Genomic DNA, 27,973 nt, shown 5'->3' on the forward strand with positions numbered 1-27,973 from the left:
TGTTTTCAAATTTTTTGTAACTTTGTGGACAAATGCTAATAAATACATACATGGCATCAAGCAACTATTGTTGATTAGTTCATTTTTAAAACAACTTTTAAATTGTTATACTTGCACAGCTGCGAACTTGCTATCCGAAAGGAACAGCACAGGAACGTACTCCAGAAATTAAGTCAATTTTACACTGTTTTTCTGTACATTATATGCATAATACATTTAAAAATAATATTGTTTTGTTTGCATCTACACATTGCGACCATCCACACAAAATAATCTTATTATCTGTAGTACCAAGAGTATTTTCTCAAATTATCACTAAACGTGGAGCTAACAATTTACTAGATAAAGAGGAATTTATTCAGTTGTCATCAGTTAAATAAGCCATGTCCTTGCCAGAAGTGGCCTGGACTCTACAGAGAGACTCAGGCCAGATATGGTTAACAGGAATCGGGTCAGTGCTTTACAGTCTCATCAGAGAGTATTCACTGAGTAAAACTCATATTTTTTAGCCAGTATGTGCCGAGCTTGTAAGATCTAGTCACGTATATTGTTGTGGACTGTTAAAGAAACAAACAAAAAGAGTATAATTTTTTAAATCTTCACTAGAATCAATATAAACATTAATAAGAACAATCCAGATAAAAAGCCTGAAATAAACATTATACTCCTTGAGCTGAATCCCAAACATTCTATTTAAAACTTAGACATTACTGGATGATTGCAGATGCTTTTGATTTACTTTTAGTCTGATGAAAGCCAAAACAATAAATGTTCAAAATGCATAAACAAGTTCATGAAACCAATAGGAAAGCGGATCAAGTCATAACCAGTCATATTCCCTTAAAATAAGAAACCTTTTGGATCAGATAGTTGCAAGTTACTAAACACTGTTAACCTACCCGTGTGCAAAATACTTGATGATGATGATAATGGTCAAAAACAATAAACCTTTTCTGCTGTTTGTGAAGCAATTAGTATTGTAAAGTCTGAAAAGCTCGAATATGTTGAAAATGTATCAGCAATTTACAGTTTGTGATGGACTTTAAGTACCCAACTATTACATGCCTATTCACATGTTCATAAGATGGAGGCAACTTTTAGTCTCTGTGATGTGCTGCAAAATGACCTTACCAACCTTTGCAAACAAGAATAAGACTTAGCCGAAAATATGGTTACCCATTCATTTTAATCAATTTATAACTGTCAATGACCCAAAACACCTCCCATAAAAATCTGCTTTTGATAAGATATATTTGGTAGAAAGTGATTTCATAACTGAGACTGAGAGAGTGAGGCGCATGCTCGAGTGACGTCACTGGCGTCACTGTCTCCGTTCGGTCGCCTACTGCGTGTGCTTGAAGTTTGGACTTGCTATTTACTCGCAATTTAAATCTTAATCATAAAACTCTTCCTCATTCGCTAAGTATTTGTCTCTCCTACTTAGGGTGAACAAACCCTTAATACATTTATACAAACAAAACTGCTTTAAAAACGGTATGTCCCTCGAGCATCCGCCTGTTGTTTGTAGCTTTAGCCTGCTAGCGCCGCTGGTCAGCTAAAGCTACCGACCTCTTTTACCATACACTTTTGACTTACTGGCTTTGCTCTTTACCCCGTAAAATGTCGCTTCCGTCTCTGTCTTTGTGTGCAGGAGAAGCATCGATGGAGGCGTTGGAGCTGGAGCTGGAAGAAGTGGAGTCCCAGATCCGGGCACTTCTGGTGAGGCGGACGCGGATACGGGAGCAACTGCTTGTTGTACCTAACGCTAAGGCCGCCTCATCATCTAAGGTACGTGGAAATTACAACCACATCATTCCCTCTACCTCAACCCCGCGTCCTTCTCTGTCCAGGCCCAGCGCACCCGGGGCGCGGCTCAGCCAGGCGTCGTTCACGCCGACACCCGGCTACCACGGCGCCTGGGTGCAGCCGCGTAAGGTGCTTCCCAGATCCCGGGGCAGAACGTCTCCTCCTCCTGTGTTTGAGATCTCCACGGAGAACCGCTTCTCCCTTCTCTGCGAGTCGGGTCCCAATGTGGCCATCATCGGTGACTCGATCGTTCGTCACGTCCGTGCCGCCTTCTCAAAAGGTAGTAAAGTACGTACTTTCTGCTTTCCTGGTGCCCCGTGTGAGAAATATTTCTACACAGATTCCAACCATCCTGGGCGCTGCCGAGAGCCCTGGTGCCGTTGTCCTCCATGTGGGGACAAACGACACCGGGCTCCGGCAGTCGGAGATCCTGAAGAAGGACTTCAGGAGCCTGATCGAGACGGTTCGACGCACCTCGCCCGCCACGCAGATCATCGTTTCTGGGCCGCTTCCTACCTACCGCCAAGGAAATGAAAGGTTCAGTAGACTTTTAGCTCTGAATGAATGGCTAATAACATGGTGTAAAGAACAGAAATTGCTCTTTGCTAATAACTGGAATCTTTTCTGGGAGCGTCCTAGGCTCTTCCGTCCTGACAGCCTGCACCCCAGTCGAGCCGGAGCTGAACTCCTGTCGGACAACATCTCCAGATTACTTCGCACCATCTGACTAGCAGGTAAAAATTCACAAAATTCACATTATAGCCACCTAGACTCTTGTTCACCCCACTTAAACATCAGTAACGCATATCTGGCAGATCCTATAGAGACTGTGTCTGTTCCTCGTATTATTAGATTAAGAAATAAACGTATTGTGTGCTCCAGAAAAAATCTAGTAAGAATCAAACCAGAAAAACCAGTTGAAAGTGAAAATACAAATTTCGTAAAACTTGGTCTCCTAAACATCAGGGGCCTCATGTATCAATGCTGCGTACGCCAGGTTTCACGCTCAGAATCGCTCATGTTTGGATTTACTAACAATGAACTGAACGTGGGAATGTGCGCAGCTTCACGGCAGCTTTCTGGCTGGCGTACGCACATTTTTTGTGCGTGTCTGTTTTATTTCCATTGGCGACTCCTAGAGGCAGTTGTGTTAAATTCCTCTGTACAAAGTGTCTGAGCCTTGCAATGGCAGCTGTATGAGACGGGTTCATCTAGCAGGTATCTAAGGTTTCCATACCATACAGTTGACCAGCTAAACATTAAAGCACAATTTGCAGCCGTTGCCTGTTTTCCCAATGTAATCTGAGCTATCTACCGCACGCACATTGCTATAAAGACACTATCTGAAGATGAATTTGCATGCGTGAATCAGAAACATTTCCATTCAATAAATGTGCAAATAAAATATGATGTACAAACTTATTAATGATTCCTACTTGTCTTTCTCGTGATAAATAGTTAGCAAAATCTAATATGTAGCCGGGGAAAAAAGAAGAAAGAGTTTATCAGACGCTGGATTCGAACCAAGTTCATGCTCGAACGTGTCAAAACACGCAGACATGCGTCTTACAAGTGCGCCACTGAGACTGTTAAGATTACTGCAACAGTTTACACCTGTAAATCACAATATTTCTTTTATATTTCACTCAGTGCGATGTTCAGACCCAACTGTGTTAACCGCATCAGCTAAACTCTCCCACTCTATTTTTTTTCTTTTGTTGTTAATTCCGGAGAACAAACTTGCAAATAACACCGCTTTTCTCCGGTCTACCTCCGAAAGGAGCACCTCCGATTCACACTGTTCAAAGTTTCTATTTTTGCCTGCTTTTGCCGTTGCTTTTTCGTTGGGTTTTTCCAAAGTAGAGTCATTTGCATATTCATACGGGGGAGGAGGCAGGGAGGGGTTTTGTGCTTGTGCATGTTGCGCTCAATTTCACGTTCATTCAGATCTACAAAAGAATTTGCGTGAGACTCGCCGTACGCAGTGTTTCATACATCTGATTTTTTTTTCTGCGTACACACATTTACAGCTTTGTGCGTACGCAATGTTTAAGTATGATTTCCACGCAAGTCTTCGTACATGAGGCCCCAGGTCACTTGCACCTAAAGCACTTATCATTAATGAAATAATAACAGAAAACAATCTTAATGCACTCTGTCTCACTGAAACCTGGCTGAAACAAAATGACTATATTAGCTTAAATGAAGCAACTCCTCCAGGAATCTTATATAAACATGAGGCTCGTCAAACTGGTCGTGGTGGTGGAGTTGCATCAATCTTTAGTGATTTCCTTTGAAGTATTATCGCTTAATGTTCAGCTTCCAGATACTATGCAAAAACCTATGTTATCTCTCGCTTTAATCACCATATATAGACCCCCAGGACCCTATGTCAATTTTCTAAAAGAATTTTCTGATTTTATTTCTGACTTACTAGTCAAAACTGATAAAATGCTAATTGTAGGTGACTTTAACATCCACATAGATGACGCTAATGATACATTAGGGCTCGCGTTTATGGATTTAATACACTCACTTGGGATAAAGCAAAACGTTGTAGGTCCAACCCATCGCTTAAAGCACAAATTAGATCTAATTCTGTCTTATGGAATCGAGGTTATTGATGTAGACATTATACCACAAAGTGATGATATTACAGATCACTACCTCTTACTATATAAGCTGTGTTTACCTAAAATCAGCAAACCCGCTCCAATACTCCGCCCTAGTAGAACTATTGTTCCGTCAACTAAAGATGAATTTATAAATAACTTACCTGATCTCTCTCTATTTTGTAATGCACCCACAAACTCAAATGATCTTGATGTAGTAACCAGCAGTATGGATGCCATCTTTACTAGCACACTAAATACTGTGGCACCCATCAAATTAAAAAAGGCTTGAGAGATTAAAACTATACCATGGTATAATAGTCATACTCGTGCGCTCAAAAAAGCAACCCGCGCCCTGGAACATAAATGGAAAAAAACTAATTTAGAGGTCTTTAGAATTGCGTACAAAAACAGTATGTCCAGCTATAGGAGGGCTCTAAAATCTGCCAGGACCGAGCACCTGCGCAAACTGATAGAAAATAATCATAACAATCCTAGATTTTTATTTAACACCATCTCTAAATTAGCAAATAATCGGTCATCCTTGGAACAAACTACTCCACCGCAAATTAGTAGTGATGACTTCATGAATTTTTTCAGTGATAAAATAGAAGGCTTTAGACAGAAAATAGGAGATGCCAAACTTTCTGCACCGGCTTATACTCCAAATCCTGTAAATATTTCATTGAATCATAATAATAACCTACACTGCTTCAAAATCATAGAACACGAAGAGTTAGTAAAAATTATAAATAGCTCTAAACCAGCTACGTGTATGCTGGACTCAATTCCAACAAAATTACTGAAAGAGCTGCTACCTGCTATAGGAGAACCTCTTCTTAACATTATCAACTCTTCTTTATCTATAGGCCATGTTCCAAACTCTTACAAGCTAGCTGTTATTAAGCCTATTATTAAGAAACCGCAACTAGACACCAACAACTTAGCTAACTATAGGCCTATTTCAAATCTTCCATTAATGTCTAAAATACTAGAAAAAGTTGTTTCCACTCAATTATGCTCTTTTCTGCAGACGAACAATATTTTTGAAGTGTTTCAGTCAGGTTTCAGGGCTCATCAAAGTACAGAAACCGCTATAGTGAAAATAACCAATGATTTACTCTTAGCTGCTGACCGAGGGTGCGTCTCGCTATTAGTTTTACTCGATCTTAGTGCGGCATTTGATACCATTGACCACAATATCCTCATAAATCGCTTAAAGTCTACAGGTGTCCAGGGACAGGCTCTACAATGGTTTAAGTCATACTTAACTGACCGTTACCAGTTTGTGAATATTAAGGGACAGCCTTCACAAGTCAGCCCAGTAAAGTATGGGGTGCCTTAAGGATCAGTTTTAGGCCCTTTACTGTTTACAATTTACATGCTACCTCTGGCAGACATTATTAGAAGACATGGGATCAGCTTTCACTGCTATGCAGATGATCCTCAATTATATATTTCAACTAAACCTGACGAGACGTCTGAACTTTCTAAACTAACTGAGTGTATCAAAGACATTAAAGACTGGATGACCAACAATTTTCTTCTCTTAAACTCCGACAAAACAGAATTATTACTTATTGGGCCTAAATCTTGCACACAGCAGATCTCGCAACTCAATTTACAATTAGAGGGATACAAAGTTAGCTTTAGCTCTACTATAAAAGATCTGGGTGTCATATTAGACAGGGATCTAACTTTTGAAAACCATATATCCCATGTCACAAAAATTGCCTTCTTTCATCTGAGAAATATCGCTAAATTACGAAAAATGCTATCCATCTCAGATGCAGAAAAGCTAGTCCATGCTTTTATGACTTCGAGACTGGATTACTGTAATGCTCTATTTGCTGGCTGCCCAGCATCCTCTATTAACAAACTTCAATTAGTACAAAATGCAGCAGCCAGAGTTCTGACCAGGTCTAGAAAATATGATCATATCACCCCAATTTTATCCTCCTTACACTGGCTGCCTGTTAAGTTTCGTATTGAATTTAAAATATTACTTCTCACCTATAAAGCCCTAAATAATCTAGCTCCTGTTTATCTAACCAACCTTCTGTCTCGCTACAAACCAACTCGCTCTTTAAGATTTAAAAACTCAGGGCTTCTGGTAGTACCTAGAATAGCAAAATCAAGTAAAGGAGGTCGAGCCTTCTCTTTCATGGCTCCTACACTCTGGAATAGCCTTCCTGATAACGTCCGAGGCTCAGACACACTCTCCTAGTTCAAAACTAGATTAAAGACCTATCTGTTTAGTAAAGCATACTCTCAATGCATCACCTAGCGGGTTCCACACAGGCTTCTGCATCTTGTTTATATACACTATGAACAGCAGCTACGCTAATTATTTTCTTTATTCTCTATTTTCACCTGGGGATACTCATCCCGAGGTCCTCAGATTATGCGGAGTCACTGATTGGATCCAAGACCAGCGACGAGATGATCCCAAGGATTCCATATCCGGGACCAGGCCATATCCTGAACTGCTGCTGCGCTGATGGTCGTGGGGAGTGGAGAACATGAGTCTGATTCCAGCGACACTCCAGTGACAGACGAGTCTTCGCTGAGGCCATCTTCCAGCCTCAACCACGGCGAATGAAGCTCTGCACAAGACTTTTGGCCAGCGGAGAAATTAAAATGGTCATGCCCAACTGAGTCTGGTTCTCTCAAGGTTTTTTTTCTTCACTCCCATCAGGTGAAGTTTTTTTTCCCTCTCCGCTGTCGCCACTGCCTCGCATGGTTCAGGATTGGTAGAGCTACTGTGGTATTTTTCAGTTTAAATAAAACTTTGACATGTTTTCCATGCATAAGAAGTCTTTAACGATTGACCCATAGGGTGTTGGTTACTATGAAATCGTCTGAAGGGTTAACAGCCATATTGTGAGCACGGTATAGACCAGTGTTGCAGACTGCTGAGACAAGCACATCCTGTTATTGAATATAGGTGCGAGTTCTAAGAACGACAGGATGTATGAGCCATGTGTGTGCTAAGAAGAGACATTTGCCTTAAAAGGTTAACTCTTAAGAGAAGATGCACGGAAGACAACTGTGGTATAAAAGGATGTGTCTCTGAAGGACAGTTCAGAGTTGAACCTCTCCTGCGCAGTGTATTGCTTTTGGTTTCTTTCCTACTTGAGCAAATAAAACTTATAATTTTTGACAGATTGACTCCGAACCCATTTTTGAACATGCACTGGACCCTTTGAAGTCCAACAATTTTGGTGACCCACGACGTGATGGGAAAAGGAGGAATTTTGCTGAACAGAGGGATGAACTGAATTCAACACAAAGGCGCGCCTAAAAAATAAGGTAAGCAGAAACCTTTTAAATAAATTCTGCGATTGAATACTGCAAATTAAGTGTTGAATTCAGCATAATCCTGATGTAAGTAAAATACAGAGAAACCAAAAGTAATATTTTACATTTTTTTTTACATTTTTTGAAGAGTATCAGGGTAAATTGTTAGAATTTAAAGGAAAGGCCTTGTCCCTGCAGGGTAAATTTAGGGTGAATTACTAGAATTCAAATAAAATCCTTGTCCCTACAAGGTATATGCGCGAATTTTCGCGCAAGAGAATTAGAAGGAAATCCTCTTCCCTTAGGAGGTAAAAAATTAAAAGTGACCCTACTCTTGACAAAGGTAGAAAGCTTTTAATACCAGGGACAAAGACAGAAAGTCATGTCTTTGTAAGGAAGTCCCCCTCCCTGGGGAGGCATTTTTGAGAGTCACTCTTGTTCTGACGAGAACCAGATACTTTCAAAATAAAAATTGAGAAGAAAAAATAATTTCCTGAGAAAGACTGATTGCAGTATCAGGAACGGATAGATTAGGGAACAAAAAAAAAAAAAAAAAAAAAATTTTCTGAAAAGACGTAGGGACAGCTTAGGTAGCCCCGGGCGTGGGTATACTGAGGGTCAGAGTAGGGAACAGAGCTCAAAACATCTAACGCGTGAATACAGGAAAGACGTCGTGGAAGAAGAATACAAGAGGGAGTGTTAAAGGAAAAATAAATGAGAGAAAAAGTTAATATTGCAATTTGAGGAACATAAAGAAAATATGAGATATACTGTATATATATGAAATACTATAGAAAATATGAAATATACTGTAGAACAGGGACTAGAAGAAAAGGTTCTAGAGAACCAGGATTAGGACAGTGTAGGGAAAAGCACTGACCTGACGAGGTCATGTGTTGGTATGAATGAGATAAATGGTAAAGAAGTGTGAGGATGAGTGACACCACACCCTGAAAACAATGTTAATGTGAAGGTTAAAAGTATATGTGTAGTTGTGTCTTGAACAGGAACTAGCTGAGTCTCTCGGGTCCAAGAGAGGGAGGCAACCAGGAAGGAGACCACTGCAGAAGGAGGTGACACACTAACACATACACATATAGGAAAAGACCAAAAAGAAAATTTCCATTCACCACAAAGTAGTCTACAAGCTTTGCAATTGGTCCACAAAACTGGGGATTTATTTACAGAAAGATACGGGGTTGACAAAGTAAAGGCAGACAGGCTTAGACAGACATGAAAAAAGGAAGATAACTGGAGCCATGCCTTTTCATGAGGAAAAAACAGTTAGGCTGAATATAGTAAAAGAAAATATAAAAAATAAATATATATATTTGATCAAATACTGATAAATGTTGACATAATAATTAGAGATTTAGTATAAGTTACTAATTAAACAGATCTATTATATTGCAGGATAAAAAGACAAGTGAAATAAAAAATAATGGGAGATATACTTAATATAGTTATAAAAGTTTAAATGGACTTTGAAGCTATATGAATAAATAAATAAAATAAATAAGTATAATAATAAATAATAAAGATAAATTAAAATACAACATAAAGACCAGCTACTAAAGAAACATTAGAAGAGATACATTGGAAGAAAGATGAAGAACTGAAATAAGAGATAGAAAATAAGCTGTTAAACACCAAAGAGATAAAATTGAGGAGTCTTCGGTTGATGGAGAGGAAAATTAGAAAATAAAATTTGACTGGTTGAAAATGGTTAACTTAAGTGTTACTGGCCAAATATGTAAGGAAGAGAATAAAAAAATAAAAAAATAAATAAGGAAAAATTAAAAGCTAAGAAAAAAAAGAGTCCTAATTAATGTTTAATAGAAAGAAATGTCAAAAAGATTATAGTTTAAAATATGTCTTAAATATAAATAAAGAAAGAGAGATATTAAACAGATGAGATAGAAACTAGAAAAAGCAATAACTCTTTAAGGAATTAACCATTTGAGGAACTAAGACTTGATATTAGAGGATAAGATTGTGTTTAGGTGTAAAAAAATTATAATTAAAGAAGATAATAATAATAAAAGTTTGTTGTTATTCTATGATTACTAATGGAGAATTGAGACAATTTTAACAGGTAGCTAATACAAATGAATGTAAATCAGACACTCCTTTTGGCAAAGTAGCAACTGCATGGGGCACAGTAATAAGGTGAAAATTTTCTGCACCACCTGGTGCTATTCATAACATTAAGTCCACCCCTAAGGCAGATGAAACATCAGCAGCATATGTATTGAGATGTAAACTGGAGTGAGAAGCCCAGACTGGGACACATATTCATGCTAACCAATTTATGAAGGAGTGGTTGAGGATACTTCAAGCTGTGTTAAATGACTAAAATAATAATAATAATAAAATAAAAATACATAAATAATAACCCCTGACATACCAGGAAGTGCTTCGGCCACCTGGGAGAGACACTTGCTCCATCACATCAATAGAGCTAAAGATAAAGCTGATGAGAGTCAGTCTGAGATTGAGGAACTGAAAAACCAGTTCGTGAAATTACAAGTGAACAAAGCCAGACAAGAAGTCAATGATCAAATGAGAAAGATAAAGGCAAACAATTGGTGCAGTTGCCTGACCCTGAACAATCTTACATGGCACCTGTGTACAAACAGCCATCAAACCAAACACCTAAACGCCAACCTCAATTTAGAAGACAGAATAGGGGAGGCATTAGGGTCAAGGGGGTCCCGGGGGTTTACAGAGGGTATGGATGTGGAGAGGGTTGTTTCAGGTGTGGCTGCCTATGTCAGCTACATCGCAACTGCCAGGCTAGTCAATGCTACACGTGCAATCAGCTAGGACGCATTTCGACAAGATATCACAACGGACAAAATCTGTATGCCGAGAGAGGGGGCGTGCAATTAGGCAAAGGCTTTGTGGCACCACTTGCAGGGCAAGCTCCAAACCCTGGAGGACAGAACCCAGGGCAGGGTGGAACACAATATCCACTCTGGGGAAGATGGGACTATTTCTGAGGAGGCCCACAGGGAGACCCAAGCGAGGCTAAGGTGGAGCAACTGTTATCTATGAAGGGTCAACAAAGACTGCCTGGACATTTTGGTCAACACGGGTGCGACCTAGTCAACATTGATTAACCCTGTCAATCAGGACTTGATTTCACAAAAAACGTGGAAGTATTGGGTTTCACTGAGGAATGTGAAAGACTGTCTTTAACTGAGCTAATACCAGTGTCTGTTGATGGACAACAACTGAAACATCACTTTCTGTTGTCAGACAGAGCCCACACGAACTTATGGGGCAGAGACTTGCTGATAAAGCTTGATGAATCATTCTATGGTATGCTGATGGTGTTATGGTGAGATTTCCTACAGGGACGACTAAGAACTGTTCACTGGGTACACCTCACCTGCGAGGACAATGGTTGCTGTCATCGATGCGAGAGCCTGTAGGAGCTGACATTTACTGGGGCAAACTGTAGCCAGAAACCATGCCGGGAGACGGCCTTCTCTCACTTTATGCTCAATGGAGACCTTGGGTAACTCTTATTGCACCATAGATGCCTCCCACCAACCCACCTCACATGACTTTATTCTGTGACCAAAACTAAACTGAAAGAAAAAAATTATAATTAGAAGGGTGTGGTTGGCAGATTAACTAAACATATATGGGTCACAAGGTGGCATGGAAGAGAAAGAACGGATAATGAGGTGACGGCACCAATGCTGTACAGTTTACCAAGCCAATTATGGTCTACAGGACCAGCAGATGTGGGTTTTTGCTCCTCACTCTGAGACATAAATTAAAGTTTAATAATGAAGTTAAATAATGAAAGGCAGATTTGGCAGCCACAGTATCCTCACAAACCACAAGCTGAAGCAGGTATTGCAGATACAATTAAAGAATTGATGACTATAGTTGTGTTAGAGCCATCGACCTGACACCTAAACACTCCAATTTTACCTGTAGAAAAACAAAATACAGGAAAATACAGAATGGCTCATGATTTAAGTTAATGCGGTAGTGAAAACCGCCACAATGCCAGTTCCAAATTAATATACTGCATTACCAGCTTTACACCAAGAGAATAAGTGATTTTAATGTCTAGACTTAGCCAATGAATTTTTCTATTTAACACTGGCACCAAATTTGAAGGATGTGTTTTCATTTACCTTTAGGGGGCAGCAATACAGGTACACCAGAGTACCACAAGAATTAATATTGTCTGCAGGGTTGTCTGCAGGCTAGTCAATGCTACACGTGCAATCAGCTAGGACGCATTTCGACAAGATATCACAACGGACAAAATCTGTATGCCGAGAGAGGGGGCGTGCAATTAGGCAAAGGCTTTGTGGCACCACTTGCAGGGCAAGCTCCAAACCCTGGAGGACAGAACCCAGGGCAGGGTGGAACACAATATCCACTCTGGGGAAGATGGGACTATTTCTGAGGAGGCCCACAGGGAGACCCAAGCGAGGCTAAGGTGGAGCAACTGTTATCTATGAAGGGTCAACAAAGACTGCCTGGACATTTTGGTCAACACGGGTGCGACCTAGTCAACATTGATTAACCCTGTCAATCAGGACTTGATTTCACAAAAAACGTGGAAGTATTGGGTTTCACTGAGGAATGTGAAAGACTGTCTTTAACTGAGCTAATACCAGTGTCTGTTGATGGACAACAACTGAAACATCACTTTCTGTTGTCAGACAGAGCCCACACGAACTTATGGGGCAGAGACTTGCTGATAAAGCTTGATGAATCATTCTATGGTATGCTGATGGTGTTATGGTGAGATTTCCTACAGGGACGACTAAGAACTGTTCACTGGGTACACCTCACCTGCGAGGACAATGGTTGCTGTCATCGATGCGAGAGCCTGTAGGAGCTGACATTTACTGGGGCAAACTGTAGCCAGAAACCATGCCGGGAGACGGCCTTCTCTCACTTTATGCTCAATGGAGACCTTGGGTAACTCTTATTGCACCATAGATGCCTCCCACCAACCCACCTCACATGACTTTATTCTGTGACCAAAACTAAACTGAAAGAAAAAAATTATAATTAGAAGGGTGTGGTTGGCAGATTAACTAAACATATATGGGTCACAAGGTGGCATGGAAGAGAAAGAACGGATAATGAGGTGACGGCACCAATGCTGTACAGTTTACCAAGCCAATTATGGTCTACAGGACCAGCAGATGTGGGTTTTTGCTCCTCACTCTGAGACATAAATTAAAGTTTAATAATGAAGTTAAATAATGAAAGGCAGATTTGGCAGCCACAGTATCCTCACAAACCACAAGCTGAAGCAGGTATTGCAGATACAATTAAAGAATTGATGACTATAGTTGTGTTAGAGCCATCGACCTGACACCTAAACACTCCAATTTTACCTGTAGAAAAACAAAATACAGGAAAATACAGAATGGCTCATGATTTAAGTTAATGCGGTAGTGAAAACCGCCACAATGCCAGTTCCAAATTAATATACTGCATTACCAGCTTTACACCAAGAGAATAAGTGATTTTAATGTCTAGACTTAGCCAATGAATTTTTCTATTTAACACTGGCACCAAATTTGAAGGATGTGTTTTCATTTACCTTTAGGGGGCAGCAATACAGGTACACCAGAGTACCACAAGAATTAATATTGTCTGCAGGGTTGTTAAATTACGCCCTGCGAGGCCCGCTGAGTGATTGCCACTTGACAGAGGGGGTGTCACTATATATGATGGTGATATTTTACTAGCTGAAAAATAGTGGACACCTGATTGATTGGAAGTAAGCAGGTGTTATGACACTTATAGGGAACCAGATTTAAAGAAAGTAAATTAAAATCATAGTTGAGTAGATGACACGCCACAATATTGGGACGAGTGGTGTCTGGGATAGGTGGAGTGATTAAGTGTTTAATGAATAACAATCTAGAAACAAATAGATGTTGTGGGAAAATTAGATTAGATAATGATAAACACTGGAATAACAAATATTTTAAATCAGTGGAGTGGGCACTGGGCCTGAAACATGATTTTAGAAATGGTGTAAAAAATAATAATTACATGGAAATGTCAAGAGAATTAACAGAAATTTGAAAACAAAACTGGCAAAAAATCTGTGCACAGACCAAAAGGAAATGAAATAAAAATCATATTAAGGGATTTTAGTTAATTATGAAAAAAAAAATGAAATTAATGACTTTTAAATTGTTTAAAGGACTGCAGTTTCAGGGACCTGGTGCAGCTTTGATGTGCACTAAATCATTTATGTAGAGATTATATTATGACAGATCAACAACTTTATTCACAATTTTTTTTAAACAGGTTGCTTAAGGTGTAAGGCTGTCGGGACTAACTTGACAGTCAACACAGGGGTGTAAAAGCGGCCTGGAACTAGGTCCAGGCCGAAAGGGGGAGATTAATTAACAGATGACTAATTGCAGACAATTGACTAATTGGAGTGTGTAAGCATGTATTGGTGTACGAGATGAACATGCTGCAACACCAATGCATGAGGCCAACTGTATATTAGATACAGGCCAACACAAAAAGGGGAACCAAATAATATGTTAAATTTTAAAATAGAAAGAAAAAAGACTGACTTACTAACACATGACAATCTGACAGAAAGTGTGTGAGTGACAATTGTAAGGAAAACAACATCAAAAGCATCTTGATGCCAAAATTTGTAAAGAAAGAATGAGAAAAAAAAAGGGATATGAATTGGACAGGGTGTCAATAAATTGGACAGAGTTCCTCCAGACACTCCTGTTTCCCCCTTAAGTCCAAAAACATGTGGTATAGGTGAATTGGATATGCTAAATTGGGCGTAGTGTATGTGTGTGATTGATTGTGTATGGATGTTTCCCAGTGATAGGTTGCAGCTGGAAGGGCATCCGCTGTGTAAAAATATGCTGGATAAGTTCCACTGGGGCGACCCCAGATTAATAAAGGGACTAAGCCTTAAAGAAAATGAATAAATTAATTAGACAAATTAGATTGAAGAAAATGGATGACCCGTGTGTTTGGAAAATATAAAACCATGATAACTTCAGTTTTGATCTCAATTGCTACCTTTGTAGCTATAATGGTGACATGTGGATGTTGTTGTGTCCCATGCATCAGGTCATTGTGTAACAGGGTGATAGTAACAGCAATTGAAAAGAAAGATGGACCACCACCCCCTTACACAATGCCAATATTAATATCTGCTGAAAAGAAGGAAGAGGAGGAAAGCCGTGTGTAAATGTCTCTCTACTAAATGTGCTTTTTCCGCAGATGCTGATTCATCATATATTTTGTGTTATAAGAAATGTTAAGTAGATATTTTGAGTCTAAAAGGAATCTATCGAAAAGTTTAGCTTAGATATATTTTTTGTTGTTTTGTTTTGTTTTTTGTTTTGTGTGATTGACTCAGCTGACTTGTTGTGGTCGCCCACATGTCAATTAGGGGACCGACTGGGTGTCTTTCCCCACAGGGGTTTTCGGCCCAGTCCTGTCTGAGCACACTGGTTTAAAAGGCATTTATAGGGATTTTTATTTCTGAATTTTATGAGTGTACAATGTAGACTAGGGTGAAATGTTGATCTACAATAGCAGTCTGATATGATGCCTAAGATGAACGTGGTGGCTGCCCATACGTCGACCAAGGTTCATCTGGACATATTGGGCTGAAAAGATTTTTTTTTTCCCTTTATTTTTATTTTAACAAATAGATTTAGTTATAGTAGTTTGAAGATTTATTGGATATAATAAAGTGTGGCCTCTTTCAGAGGCCAAGAGAGGGATTTGTGGTATTTTTCAGTTTAAATAAAACTTTGACATGTTTTCCATGCATAAGAAGTCTTTAACGATTGACCCATAGGGTGTTGGTTACTATGAAATCGTCTGAAGGGTTAACAGCCATATTGTGAGCACGGTATAGACCAGTGTTGCAGACTGCTGAGACAAGCACATCCTGTTATTGAATATAGGTGCGAGTTCTAAGAACGACAGGATGTATGAGCCATGTGTGTGCTAAGAAGAGACATTTGCCTTAAAAGGTTAACTCTTAAGAGAAGATGCACGGAAGACAACTGTGGTATAAAAGGATGTGTCTCTGAAGGACAGTTCAGAGTTGAACCTCTCCTGCGCAGTGTATTGCTTTTGGTTTCTTTCCTGCTTGAGCAAATAAAACTTATAATTTTTGACAGATTGACTCCGAACCCATTTTTGAACATGCACTGGACCCTTTGAAGTCCAACACTACGCATCTATGAATTTGCTCTTCAGTGTTTGAACTCAGTAATGATTAAATCACACTGAACTGAGCTAAACTGAACTGAACTTAAACACTAAAACCTGAACCACACTGTTCCAGTTACTATGACCATTTATGTGAAGCTGCTTTGACACAATCTACATTGTAAAAGCGCTAAACAAATTAAGCTGAATTGAATTGAATTTGATTCACATAGGCTAACACATATGAATAAAAATCACACACTAATATATTTCTCTTAGATAATTTAAAAAGTATAGTAAACAGTATCGAGTCTCGATCCCTTTTCAAGATGCACTGCATAAACAAGTTAAACAATTGGTAACACTTTATTTTGATGGTCCCCCTTTAGATAGTCTGTTGACCATAAGTTATTTTTCAAGTTCTTATCAGTTTACTCTCATCTGGGTAGTATCTGTAGATTGTCTTTTAAATGTTTCTCGACAATCATTACAATGTCTACAACATGTAAACATTTACAAGTTGTGTTCCCAATATAGGTTCTAGATGGTCAACAATGTATCAGTAGATATGTAACAAATCTTCAACAGATGTTCAACAAAGTATCAGTAGATAAGCAACAAATCCTCAGCATTAAGGTTCTAGATGTTCAACAGTGTATCAGTAAATATGTAACAAATCTTCAACAAATGTTCAACAGAGTATTAGTAGATGAGCAACAAATCCTCAACATTTATTAAACTTTTGATAAGTTACGTGCTACCAAATTAGGTTGTATTGTATTACAGTGTATTAGTAGATATGCAACAAATCTTCAACAAGTTTTCAGTACATTTTCCATCAAGATTTTTTTGTTGTCATTGTCTGCATGTAGTTGTTATTTAGTTTATGAATAGACCTTCAGTAAACATTCAGATGCCAATATAGCAACGCAACATAATTTAAAATGAACTTTAAACAAATATAAAGTTAGGGTTAGGTACAAATTTCATTCATGTATTTGCAAGTGTTCAACTAACTATTCGTTGCATTTAACCTAACTTTCAGTAGACAGTTAGTTTACTTTAAGTTACGTTTATCTGCTCATCTGTTGTCACACTAGGCCCATCAAAATGAAGTGAAAACCTACGAAATGCTGTTGAATGACTGTAAGGAGCCAACATCACAGACAGCATGGTTACTATTCTGTAAATGTTCAGCAGATAGTCAACAGACAGGTAGTAGCAACACTGGTGCAAGTATTTGAAGACACACAACAGCACCACACATACAAAAACATAAAAATAAATACCAGAGTCATTAGTTCGTTCAACTGCTTTTAATGTATTGCTGTCAAAATTTTCAGTAAACACAACTAAACATTAAATGGCACTTATTTGCTCTCTCTTTCTTTATATATATATATATATATATATATATATATATATATATATATATATATATATATATATATATATTGTAGCGAGGCAGAGGGAAAACACAAACACAGTTGGGTAACGTTACAAACAATGCCCCGGAGGGTGCTTTATTGACAAGTGATATAGGGGTGAATGAGTGCTCTTCTTAGGGGTGCGTGCTCAAGTGCTCCGGGGAGATGGTGAAGACTGGTGAGAGTTTTGGTGTTGGATCGGTCATGAGCTGGATTCAGCTGTGGGAGAGACAGAGAGACAAGCGTTAGCGCAGGGAGTCATGTGGAAATGAAGCTCAGTTTCCTCCTGTGTGGGGCTGGCTTTTATCTCTCCCTGGCTGACGAGGTCCAGCTGTGAGCGATCCGGTGCTGATGAGTTTCCAGCTGGGGTGAATTAGTGACCAGGGCGACGTGGCATCAGCAGACTCGCTACATTTCCTCCCCTTAGCGTTGTCCTGGTCCTGGGTCTTCTGCGAAGAAAGAGCAGTGTATTGAGAGGGGGGGTAGAATGTTTTGACAGACCTGCCCATCCTGACCAGAGCCGTGAGAGTCCGTCTGCGTTTCCGTGGGAGGCCCCGGCTCGATGTTGGACGTCAAAGTTGAAATCCTGGAGCGACAGGAACCATCTGGTGACCCGAGCATTGTTGTTCTTCCCTGTTGCCATCCATTGTAATGGGGCGTGGTCGGTCACCAGGGGGAATTTCCTGCCAAGGAGATAGTACCTGAGCTCCAGGATTGCCCACTTGATCGCCAGGGCCTCCTTCTCCACCGTTGCGTAGCGGGTCTCTGCGGGGGTAAGCTTCCGACTCACGTACATGATGGGATGTTCTTCATTGCCGTGGACCTGGGAGAGGACCGCGCCCAGGCCCGAGTCGGAAGCATCCGTCTGAAGAATGAAGGGGCAGCCGAAGTCAGGTGCGTGCAGTACCGGTGAGGATGTGAGGGCCGTCTTCAGGGCTCGGAACGCGTCGTCTGCTTCCTTGGTCCATCTTATCCTCTCCGGCTGCCCCTTTCTGGTCAGGTCTGTCAGAGGGCTGGCTATGGATGAGAAGTTAGGTATGAAACATCTATAGTAGCCCACTAACCCCAGAAATGCACGTACCTGGGTCTTTGTGGTGGGTTGTGGAGTTTCTTGTAGTGCTTTGACCTTGTTTTGTTGTGGCTGTATGAGACCTCTTCCGATGTGGAATCCGAGGTATCTGGCTTCGGCTAGCCCCAGGTGGCATTTCTTGGGATTAGCTGTGAGCCCAGCCCGTCGAAGATCTAAGAGCACCCTCCGTAACCGGGATAGATGTTCCTCCCATGACTCTGAATGGACGATGAGGTCGTCCAGGTATGCTGCTGCATATGGCTGGTGGGGCCTCAGCAGGATGTCCATCATTCTTTGGAATGTGGCTGGGGCCCCGTGGAGCCCGAAGGGAAGAACCCGGTATTGCCAGTGCCCACCGGGAGTGGAGAAGGCGGTTTTCTCCTTGGCGTCTTCACTTAGTGGTAATTGCCAGTAGCCTTTGGTGAGGTCGATGGTGGAGATAAATCGGGCTCCACCCAGCCTATCCAGCAGCTTGTCCACCCGAGGCATGGGGTACCCGTCGAACTTGGAGATCTCGTTGAGTTTCCTGAAGTCGTTGCAGAAACGGAGGGTGCCATCGGGTTTGGGGACCATCACTATTGGGCTGGACCACGGGCTACGGGATGGTTCGATGATTCCTAACCTCCTCATCTTCTGGATCTCCTCGTCGATAGCCAGCCGGCGAGCCTCTGGTACTCGATAAGGCCTTTGCCGGACAATGGTGCCAGGTGGAGTGATGATGTTATGCTGGATGATGATGGTTCGGCCTGGTTTCTCCGAGAACACATCCTTGAACTGACCAACCAAGGCTTGCAGCTCCGCCTTCTGGTTTAGTAGGAGTTGCTCACCTATGTGGACAACGGGAAGAGTTTCTTAAGTGTAGGCAACGAGATGACCTGGAGCTGTAACCCACTTCTTCATAAGATGTGGTATAGCTGTTTTTCCTGTCTTCGTCCCGGCTGACGGACTCGTTAATTTACCGGCCCTAGCCTTTCTACCACCGTGTATGGTCCCTTCCAGGATGCGAGGAACTTCAAGGTTGTGGTGGGTATGAGGATCATCACCTTGTCCCCTGGGTGGAACTCTCTGGGTTGGGCGGGCCGGTTATAAAATCTCTGCTGGGCGCGCTGGGCTTCGGTCAGGTGTTGCTTGACGATGGGCATGACTTTTTCAATGCGTTCTCTCATGTCCCGTACGTGTTCAATCACCAACCGCTGGGGGTCTGGCTCCTGTTCCCAGGCTTGACGAGCCACATCCAATAGCCCTCGGGGTTGGCGGCCAAAAAGCAGTTCAAAGGGGGTAAAGCCTGTGGAGGCCTGGGGAACTTCCCTGATTCCAAACAACACGTACGGGATCATGAGGTCCCAGTCGCGCCCGTCCTCTGCCACCACCCGTCGGAGCATCTGCTTCAGAGTCTTGTTAAACCTCTCTACAAGGCCGTCAGTCTGTGGATGGTATACTGAAGTTTTTATTTGTTTTACCTTGAGGAGGTGACAGAGGTCTGCCATCAACCGGGACATGAAGGTGGTGCCCTGGTCGGTCAGTATCTCTGCTGGAATTCCCACTCGACTGCATAGAAGAAACAGCTCCTTCGCGATGGCCGATGACGTGGCTTTCCTCAGGGGAATCGCTTCAGGGTATCTGGTGGCATAATCGAGGATGACAAGGATGTGTTCATGTCCCCGGGCCGACTTCGTCCATACCGATGCAGCTGAAGGGCACATCAATGATGGGTAGTGGTATTAGAGGGCTGGGGGGTGGTCGTTGGGGAGACGTTCTCTGGCAGATGTCACATGCCTGGCAATACCTTTTCACTTCCCCGTCTAGCCCCGGCCAATGGAAACGATCGCGGATCCTTTTCACCGTGTTGGCCGCTCCCAGATGTCCAGCCATCGGGTGGGTATGTGCCAATTCTAAGACTGTCTCCCTCTTGGTCCTCGGAACGACCAGTAGTGTCTTCTTTTCCCCCCGCCTCTCTGCGACACAGTACAGCAGACCATTTTCCCACAAAAAAATGTGGGAGGGGGTGAGGGCTGGGAAGTCGCTCATTACCGTCAATAACCCTTACTTGCGGCCAGCAGTGTTTGAGCGTCTCATCTTCCCTTTGTGCTCTGCCAAAATCGCCTCCTGCGGTTATCTGTTGAAACAGATCAAAAGTACAAATTAGCGGATATGGATGGCTTACCCCCTCTGTCGCTCTCGGTGGTCATCAGCGCTGGTTTGCGGTCCCGATGAGCCCGTGACTTGTTCTTCTTTGAACGAGCCGATGGAGCATGGTGGTGAGTCAGGAGTTCGTCGAACCCCGGCCAGTCTCTGCCCAGTATGAGGGGCACAGGAAGATCCGGAACGACCCCGACTTCGATGCGCCAGCTGCCTGGTTTCGCCGCGATGGTCACTCTTCGGGCGGGTACGTGGCGGGTATCACCGTGCACACACGTGATTGGAATTCGCCCTTTGCTTTCATGGTGATATTTTAAAGTCTTCGGGTGAACCAGAGTGATGGCCCTTCCTGTGTCTAACGTGGCCGTTTGTGTTTTTCCCTCTAAATGGACTTTATGGGTGGGAGCTTCGGGAGGGATGTTGCGGTGTACCGCGCACCCTGCTGTCCAGGCCGGGGTCGAGTGCGTCGTCGGCTCGGTGGGCATCGGCTCGTCCATCGGGCTGGGGACCGCTGGTCTGCCGCCTGGTCGAGCTGTACCCTCCACCGGTCGCCATGGTGCACATACCCTCCGGAGTGGCAGAGCCGCTCTCTCTCCATTGTCTCTGGCGATATGAGCTTCAGCCAGCTCGATCGCCTACACCAGGGTGGCCAGCGACTCAGGATTTCGCATGCTGGTGAGTGTTCGCAAACGTCGGGGTAACGCTCGCATCATCTTCTCAATAATCACCTTCTCAGCAACCTGGACCGTTGAAGGATCTCCTCCCAATAACCATAGTCTTCCCAGGCGAGAAAGTTGAGCTGCTTGAGTCCGCACAGGCTGTTTCTCATCATAAGACCACTGGGAAAACTGTTGTGCTGCGCTGATTGTGGAGAGCCCCATTCTGGCTAATATCTCCTTTTTTAACGCTTTGTAATCTTCATTTTTGGGTGTCTCTAGTGAAAAATATGCTCGTTGTGCTTCTCCAAGGAGCCAACACTCTCGCCCAGTTTTCCTTCGGCCAGCCTTCTCTCTCGGCAATGACTTCAAAAATATGTAAGTAAGCGTCAATATCATTCAGGTCGCTGAGTTTAGTGAGATGATGATGCGCACTCACTTCGGGAGTCGGATGGTGTCTGGCCGCCTGGCGGAGCTGTTGTTCCAGTCGATCCTGTCTGGCTGTAAGTTGCTCAGAGATGGAATTTTGTTTACTGGAGATCTCCGCTAGGTGGAGCAGTACCTCTTCCAGAGACATGGTGTAACATATTGTAACCTGCATTCTGGAGATAAACATTCCATTTAACATTCCAGAAAACAATCTGGGTGAATCGCCAGGACAATAAAATCACTTGGCGACGAAAAGTCTGGCTTAGTAATCCGTGGTGACATGTTAACAAGTCTGGGAGACTTCACAGAACCACTCTCTGCCTACTTCAAAAGAACATGACAGATAAGATAAGAAAGAAAATGAACTCATCAAATCCAGAACCAGCACAAAACCAATGTGTTATGTTTTGTAAACTTTGTATCTCATTTCTGACTTTTCTTACCTGTGTAACATCTCTTATAACCTGTATGCATGTTCCATTTAGGCCTTTGTAAAGCATAAATATTGTAAGGATATGAAAAATTTTGTTGATGTACTTTCAACCCCCCCATGTTTGGTACTGATGGGTTTCTGCTGACATTTTACAACACATGATGCATAGATCGAGACCATAACTCGCATTGCTTTATTCTTTAAAGCCCTGTATTAAATGCCTGTCCGCATGCTTTAGGCGGACGCTCAAATTTGCATACGAGCAGCCCAGAGACAAAGGAAGGTTCGCGCACAAACTGTCCCCTGAAATCATTGGTCAGAATGCTGTACGGGTCGTCACGTGACCCGCAGGTATAACTCATTCTGCCCTCCCAAACATCTGGGCAGAAAGAGAACGTCCCAAAAAGGAACATCATTGACGGTGGTCCCTTTAAGGGCCACACGGCTCTTCATAGCCGCATGGACTTTTTCCCGCCACGCTTTCTTTATTTTCCGGCAAAGTAAATTCAGTTTAAAGTTTGCGATCATGTTCGTCCGAACTGCATTACAAACTCCACGCATCAAAGGACATCAAGAGTAGTTTTCATCACGACGGACGAGAGACGCATAAAAGAGACCTCCAGACATGAAAAACCAGGTGATTTTAGTTATGCGATTAAGCTGTGCCCCTTTTATCAAAAAGGTGTTTTTTATATCCTTGGTGGTCCTTAATGGTGCGTGTGGAACTGAAAGTTTTGTCACTTTTACCTGAAACATATAATTCCTAGCTTTACTATGTCTCTTTGCTGTTACACGTTCTATAGACCCGATATCTCCGCGTGGTTTACCTTTGTTTTGTGTTTAATGTATGTTTGTGCGTTTGTTTGTTCGTTACGTCTGACTAGTCAATAAATTCCATTATAATAAAATGAATTTTATTGTTTGCCTCACGAGAAAATGTCACTGAAATACAGATTCCCCTGCCTTGCTATTATAAGTTGTTTAAAACTTTTGAATGATTAATCTACTTCACAAGAAGTAGCAATTAAATTCCCTTGTTCTAAATGAATAGACTACCGTGTCCGCTCGGAAGAGCGGCGGCTCTGCTTGTGTTCGTTTGGTCAAATTAACAATAAATTGATCCGGAATATTAATGATTAATAATAATTCGTTATTGTTAATAATTAATATTCATAATCTGGGGATCCGCTCGGTCGCGCGAGCATGATCATTTACAATATGTTTGTTTGACCAAACTGACTGAAGCTTATAAGACGGAATATTAATAATTAAGAATAAACCGTTATTGTTGATTATTAATATTCATAAAATGAGCTAATTTCATGTTACATATATTGGTGGAGAGAATGCGGGCAGTTTTCCAAACATTTTCTGTGAAACAAACTTTCCAATTCATTGGATTTATGAAGCGCGCTATAGAAGAAAAAAAAAAAGGACCGCGAGAAGCATTTCCTTTCTTCAAAACTGGGAGGACGAAAAGCCTCTTTCAGCCATTCTGTTCACTAAACACAGCAGAGAGCTGCCCGTGTAGAGTGTAACAATTTCAACTGCAGTACATATATATTTTGAATCGATTTTGCTGAGACGCACGTTCTGCAAATCATTTAAATATATTAGTGTGCCTGTCGGAGGAAAATACACCTCCCTCAGCGCTTGTGGGACAGTTTGGAAACCCCAAACCTGTCCGTTTAAAAGGCCTTTATAGCTAGAAAACCTCTAGACTATTTCTCCTGTGGTTTCAAACTGTTAGATTAGCTGCCTAACGTTTAACCTCTTTGCTTCGCCGCCGTGCGAAATTAATTTCAGAACTGCTGGACGGTTCTAAATTAATGTATTTGGGAGCTGCAAGCTTGCCTGTTAACCGCTTTCTGACGAAAGGAATTCTCAGAATCATAAGCGTGTTTTAAATGGTACCGAAATCTGATATGGATGTGAATTCCCATATTTCAGTTATGTTCGTCCGGACCAAATCTGTGTACAAACGTGCACCGCCTCGAGAGACGTCTCGCATTTTATGTTTGTTTGTCTAATTGTAATGGTCGAATATTATTATCAATGTTACGGCAACATGATATAATGACCGCTTGTGCGAATCTTAGTGGTTCGCGCTTTGCCTTCGTGAAGTCGGCCGCATACCAAGTTATGAATGAGAACTCCTCCCATTCATAAATCGGCTCTTCGAGCGCTCATTGACTCCTCGTACACGTAACTCGTGCGCGCGCACGCATACGTGAATGACGTAGTCACCACCCCAAAGCATAAGATCCGCCTTTCAGGAGGCAGAGTGTGTGACGCGGCTTACATCACAGGGCAAAACCACTCGCTAGCTTCTAACGACCAGCCTTAAGTAAACTAACCCTTCACGTCTTAATATTACCAAACTGTTAGCACAAGGCTAACCGGATGCGAAGCGTAACAACTTGCTAGCGGCTAACGCCAGCTAACATTAATGCTTAAGCAAACCAACCCTTCACATTTTGTAACTTTAACAAACTTTAGCATAAGGCTAACCGAATGTGAAGTGCAACTCGGAAACATCTCCCCCTGTCTCCTTCTGCTCTCCTCACATCAGTTCCGCCCACCATTGTGTCTCAAGTGGTCTGAAATGGTCAAACAGTTTGGAGTTAATTTGTTTTAATTTCGATTAAGCATTTTATTTTCCCTGTTATCATCTTATCCAAACAATAGTTTAGTTACCTAAGTATAGATTATTGGTCTGTTTTTATTTCTTTTGGTATTATGAATTATTTTGTTACTTTCAATTCTTTTATTAATTTTCTGCCTTCTGTCTTTTTCATTTTAATACCGTTGTCCAGTTTATTTTGTTATTACTTGATTTTTAATCAAGTTCCCAATAATCTATTCTAAACTTAGGTCATGTTTAATTTTAATTTTGTTGGTTTTGCTATTTGGGGAATAGCCTTTAATCTCTCTATTATTATCATTAATAGGCATAATTTTTCTTCCCTTTTGATTTTTTTTTTTCTCCATCTTTTCCTCATGCCTTATTTATTCCCTCACCTCTTAGGTTATAGGGAAAGTATTACTATATAAGGGCAAGTATTAGTCTGAAGCTAAATTCAGAGCTATCAATCTATAGATCCCACATCTGATCAAAACATGTTGGGCTAACCCATTAATGTTTGTAGATGCCCCTGAATACTAAGGCACTCTTTCTACTTTTTCTAAGCCGTCCTGTAATGCTTTTACCTATAGGGGATTATTATGATTATTCTTTTAGATTCTTTTATGCCGATTTAATTTTCCTTTAGCCTCCCTCCATCACAGGGTGATAACCTTCTCTATCCATCAGATACTACAGCATACTAAGATGCCTACTCCAACTGGCTCGCCCAAAATAGTAGATCCATAGTACTGCCCGTATCCGGACCCGAGTCCTCTGTGCTTGTGTGGTTAAGCGTACAGGTTATTCAGGTTGCAGATCAAAAGATTGGGTTCATCTGTCTGACATAACTGACCCCTGCTGAAGGATGCGTTAGGTACCTTGGCGTTTTGTCTCTCCGGCTTGTGTGGATCACAGTGGCATCAGCAATCGTACTCCAAGAAGCACCGTCCGTGTCAACTGGCATACGATCAATCTTGGTTAATTACCCTGTCATTATTCCACACATGTGCCCGCCTGAGTGAGATTGGCCACCTCATTCTACAGGCCTAGTGCGGCACCGGAATCATCAGGCAAAACCCAATTTTGAATCATGCCAGGCGGTCAGTGACTTCCTTGAGTGCTACGTATTGTGCTAAAAGCCTACGCTGTGTGAGTTCACAACCGAGTTACATTATAGGCAAGTGATCTGATAGCGACTGCAGTAGGAGTTGGGGAAAGTCTAGCCAGATAGCACGCTCTTGCGACCTTCATCTGAATGCCTTTCACTCACCACCAAGTGTAAATAGCATGTAAAACCTAGTCTAAACCTAGCCCACTACAGGACTACAAAACGAACATTTTAGACATGCCCATAGGTTTTGCTATTCTCTCTCTTTCTCTCTCTCTCCCTCGTTTCTCATCCTTGTCTGTCTTTCAGTTTTATTTTTATTCATATTTACTGATATCCATATTAGTATTTTCTTACATTTTTCTTTCCCTGTACACTCGTTCATCCGAGCGAGGTGCCTTTTTGTCTAACTTATCGTTAGTATTATTCATTTTTGTTTTTGGGTTACTGTTATTTTTATTTACTTAATTATTTTTAGTTACTTTGACCTGCTCAGAGACCACGCCATTGAGAACCACCAGGGTGATTTAAATAATTGATTGATAATTTGCACAGCCTGGCGCATGACTAAAAGCCTTGAGGCCAGTACGTAGATATCAACTGTTATCTAGCCACCCAAATTCGACATCCGAATTGTCCGGCCCCCAGTGGATTCTTAGAAGGACCAACGTCTAGCCGGCTCATACCCCCTAGCTGACAACCCTGTCAGACTAATAATATAGCACAATGCTAACATCCACTCGATTTGGCCATGTGGGTCTCTCTCTCTCTCCCTTGTGATCTCTGTCTCACCCAACAGACCAGCATGTCAAGTGCGCCCAGCCCGCTGCTCACTGGGACCAACTGGAGGCCTGGTTAAGTGCTTAACCCACAACCTCCTGCCCAACGACGCCATGGAGCTGCAGCGGCCAAGCAGAGAACAGCTAGACGTCTGCATTAATCCGCTGAGGGCGAACGACCTAGCCCGGAGCCATGACAGCCAAGCCCAGACTCAACTCTCCAGGGTCCTGACACACCTCACCCTTGCACAGGCCGGATCCATAGGAAAGGGTCTCAACCAGCTGGAGCATCGAGCCCAGGACGCCTGCAAGACGACGAGGGAAAAGGACGCCGAACTTCTGGAGCAAATGGACGGACTACATGCGCCCCGATGGAGCTACAAGCGGACAACGCACACAAGGAGCGACGAGAGGAGAAAGCCAAAGATGAACTGAGTGTAAAGCTACAAGCTGAAACACTATTGTAAAGAGCAGAACTAAAGACAGTGAAGCTTGGGTCAAAGCCTCTAAAGTCAACGGCTGAGGGCCCGAGCAAAATTCCAACACGGAACCCAACAAAGAGACTTTTAAGCATGAACCTACCAGAGTTCACCCAGAACTGTCACATTTCTACAACCCATGTGACTATCCGAAAGGGGAAGTGCTGCAGTCAGCCCAAAGGCCAAGACTGGATAGACCAGCAGAGGGGGGTGAATCCAACTCATACCGCCCCGCCAGCCAGCATTCCAGCAACGCCCATCAGCAACACAGGGCCAAGACTCCCTCCAATGGGGTCCCCCACGACAGACACCATCTGTCAGCCAAAGACTTTGAACCAGCTGGCCAGGGAAATGCCAACTTTCACCCCAAACCTTGCTGAAGGCGACGACACACACCCCTAATTCTAAGACATTGACTTTTACACTTTTACACAGAGGCCAAGTGCCACTCTCTGTGACAAACTGTATCTGCTAAGAATTACTTCGAGCCGTGAGGCAAGAAGTTTCCTGAATCAACAGCGCCGTGCCATCAAAGCAGATTACGAGCCGATGCAAGAGCTCTTACTAGTGTTTTACCTGACCCCGTGTCAGAGTAAGGACTGATTGTCGCCAAGAGACCTCACAAGCATACTGCAGTCGACTACACCAACCCTACTTCGAGACAGGAAATGAGCCACGGACGGAGGAGGAGTTCACCTTCCAGATCCTCTCTCTCTCAAAAGCCTGCTTTCTGTGGTGAGTCCGCACACGGGCAATGCCCTGCCTCCACGCCCTGACCACCCAACAGCGGCAGAGTTTAGCTCATAAAATCTGTTCAAAACAAAGACTGCTTTGAAAGACTATCAAACACCTACGAGCTACCCTGTCTCAGAATCTCATCCGGAGCTGACTTTAAAAGGCAC

The 27,973-nt window shown here is 42.3% G+C and overlaps 1 protein-coding gene across 3 annotated transcripts in view; it reads left to right on the top strand.

The window, feature by feature from the left end:
- Positions 1-1,304: 1,304 nt before the first annotated feature.
- The window catches only part of LOC147836337 (uncharacterized), a 432,239-nt gene continuing 405,570 nt past the window's right edge, over positions 1,305-27,973 (top strand). Inside the window, exons 1-3 of one of the 3 annotated variants that reach the window (XR_015493620.1) lie at positions 1,305-2,343; positions 2,446-2,540; positions 6,820-6,938. Coding sequence is in view for 1 of the 3 variants with exons in the window: in XM_087257173.1 (XP_087113299.1) it covers positions 1,621-2,340 (720 nt within the window). In the remaining 2 variants the exon portion in view is untranslated. Of the gene's footprint in view, positions 2,344-2,415; positions 2,562-6,819; positions 6,939-27,973 lie in introns of those variants that run through there. The other 2 variants (XM_087257173.1, XR_015493621.1) reach the window with 2 other exon arrangements.

The sequence above is a fragment of the Danio rerio genome, chromosome 6, assembly GCF_052040795.2.
Source record: "Danio rerio strain M-AB ecotype USA chromosome 6, GRCz13ab, whole genome shotgun sequence".
NCBI classification, from domain to species: Eukaryota; Metazoa; Chordata; class Actinopteri; order Cypriniformes; family Danionidae; genus Danio; species Danio rerio.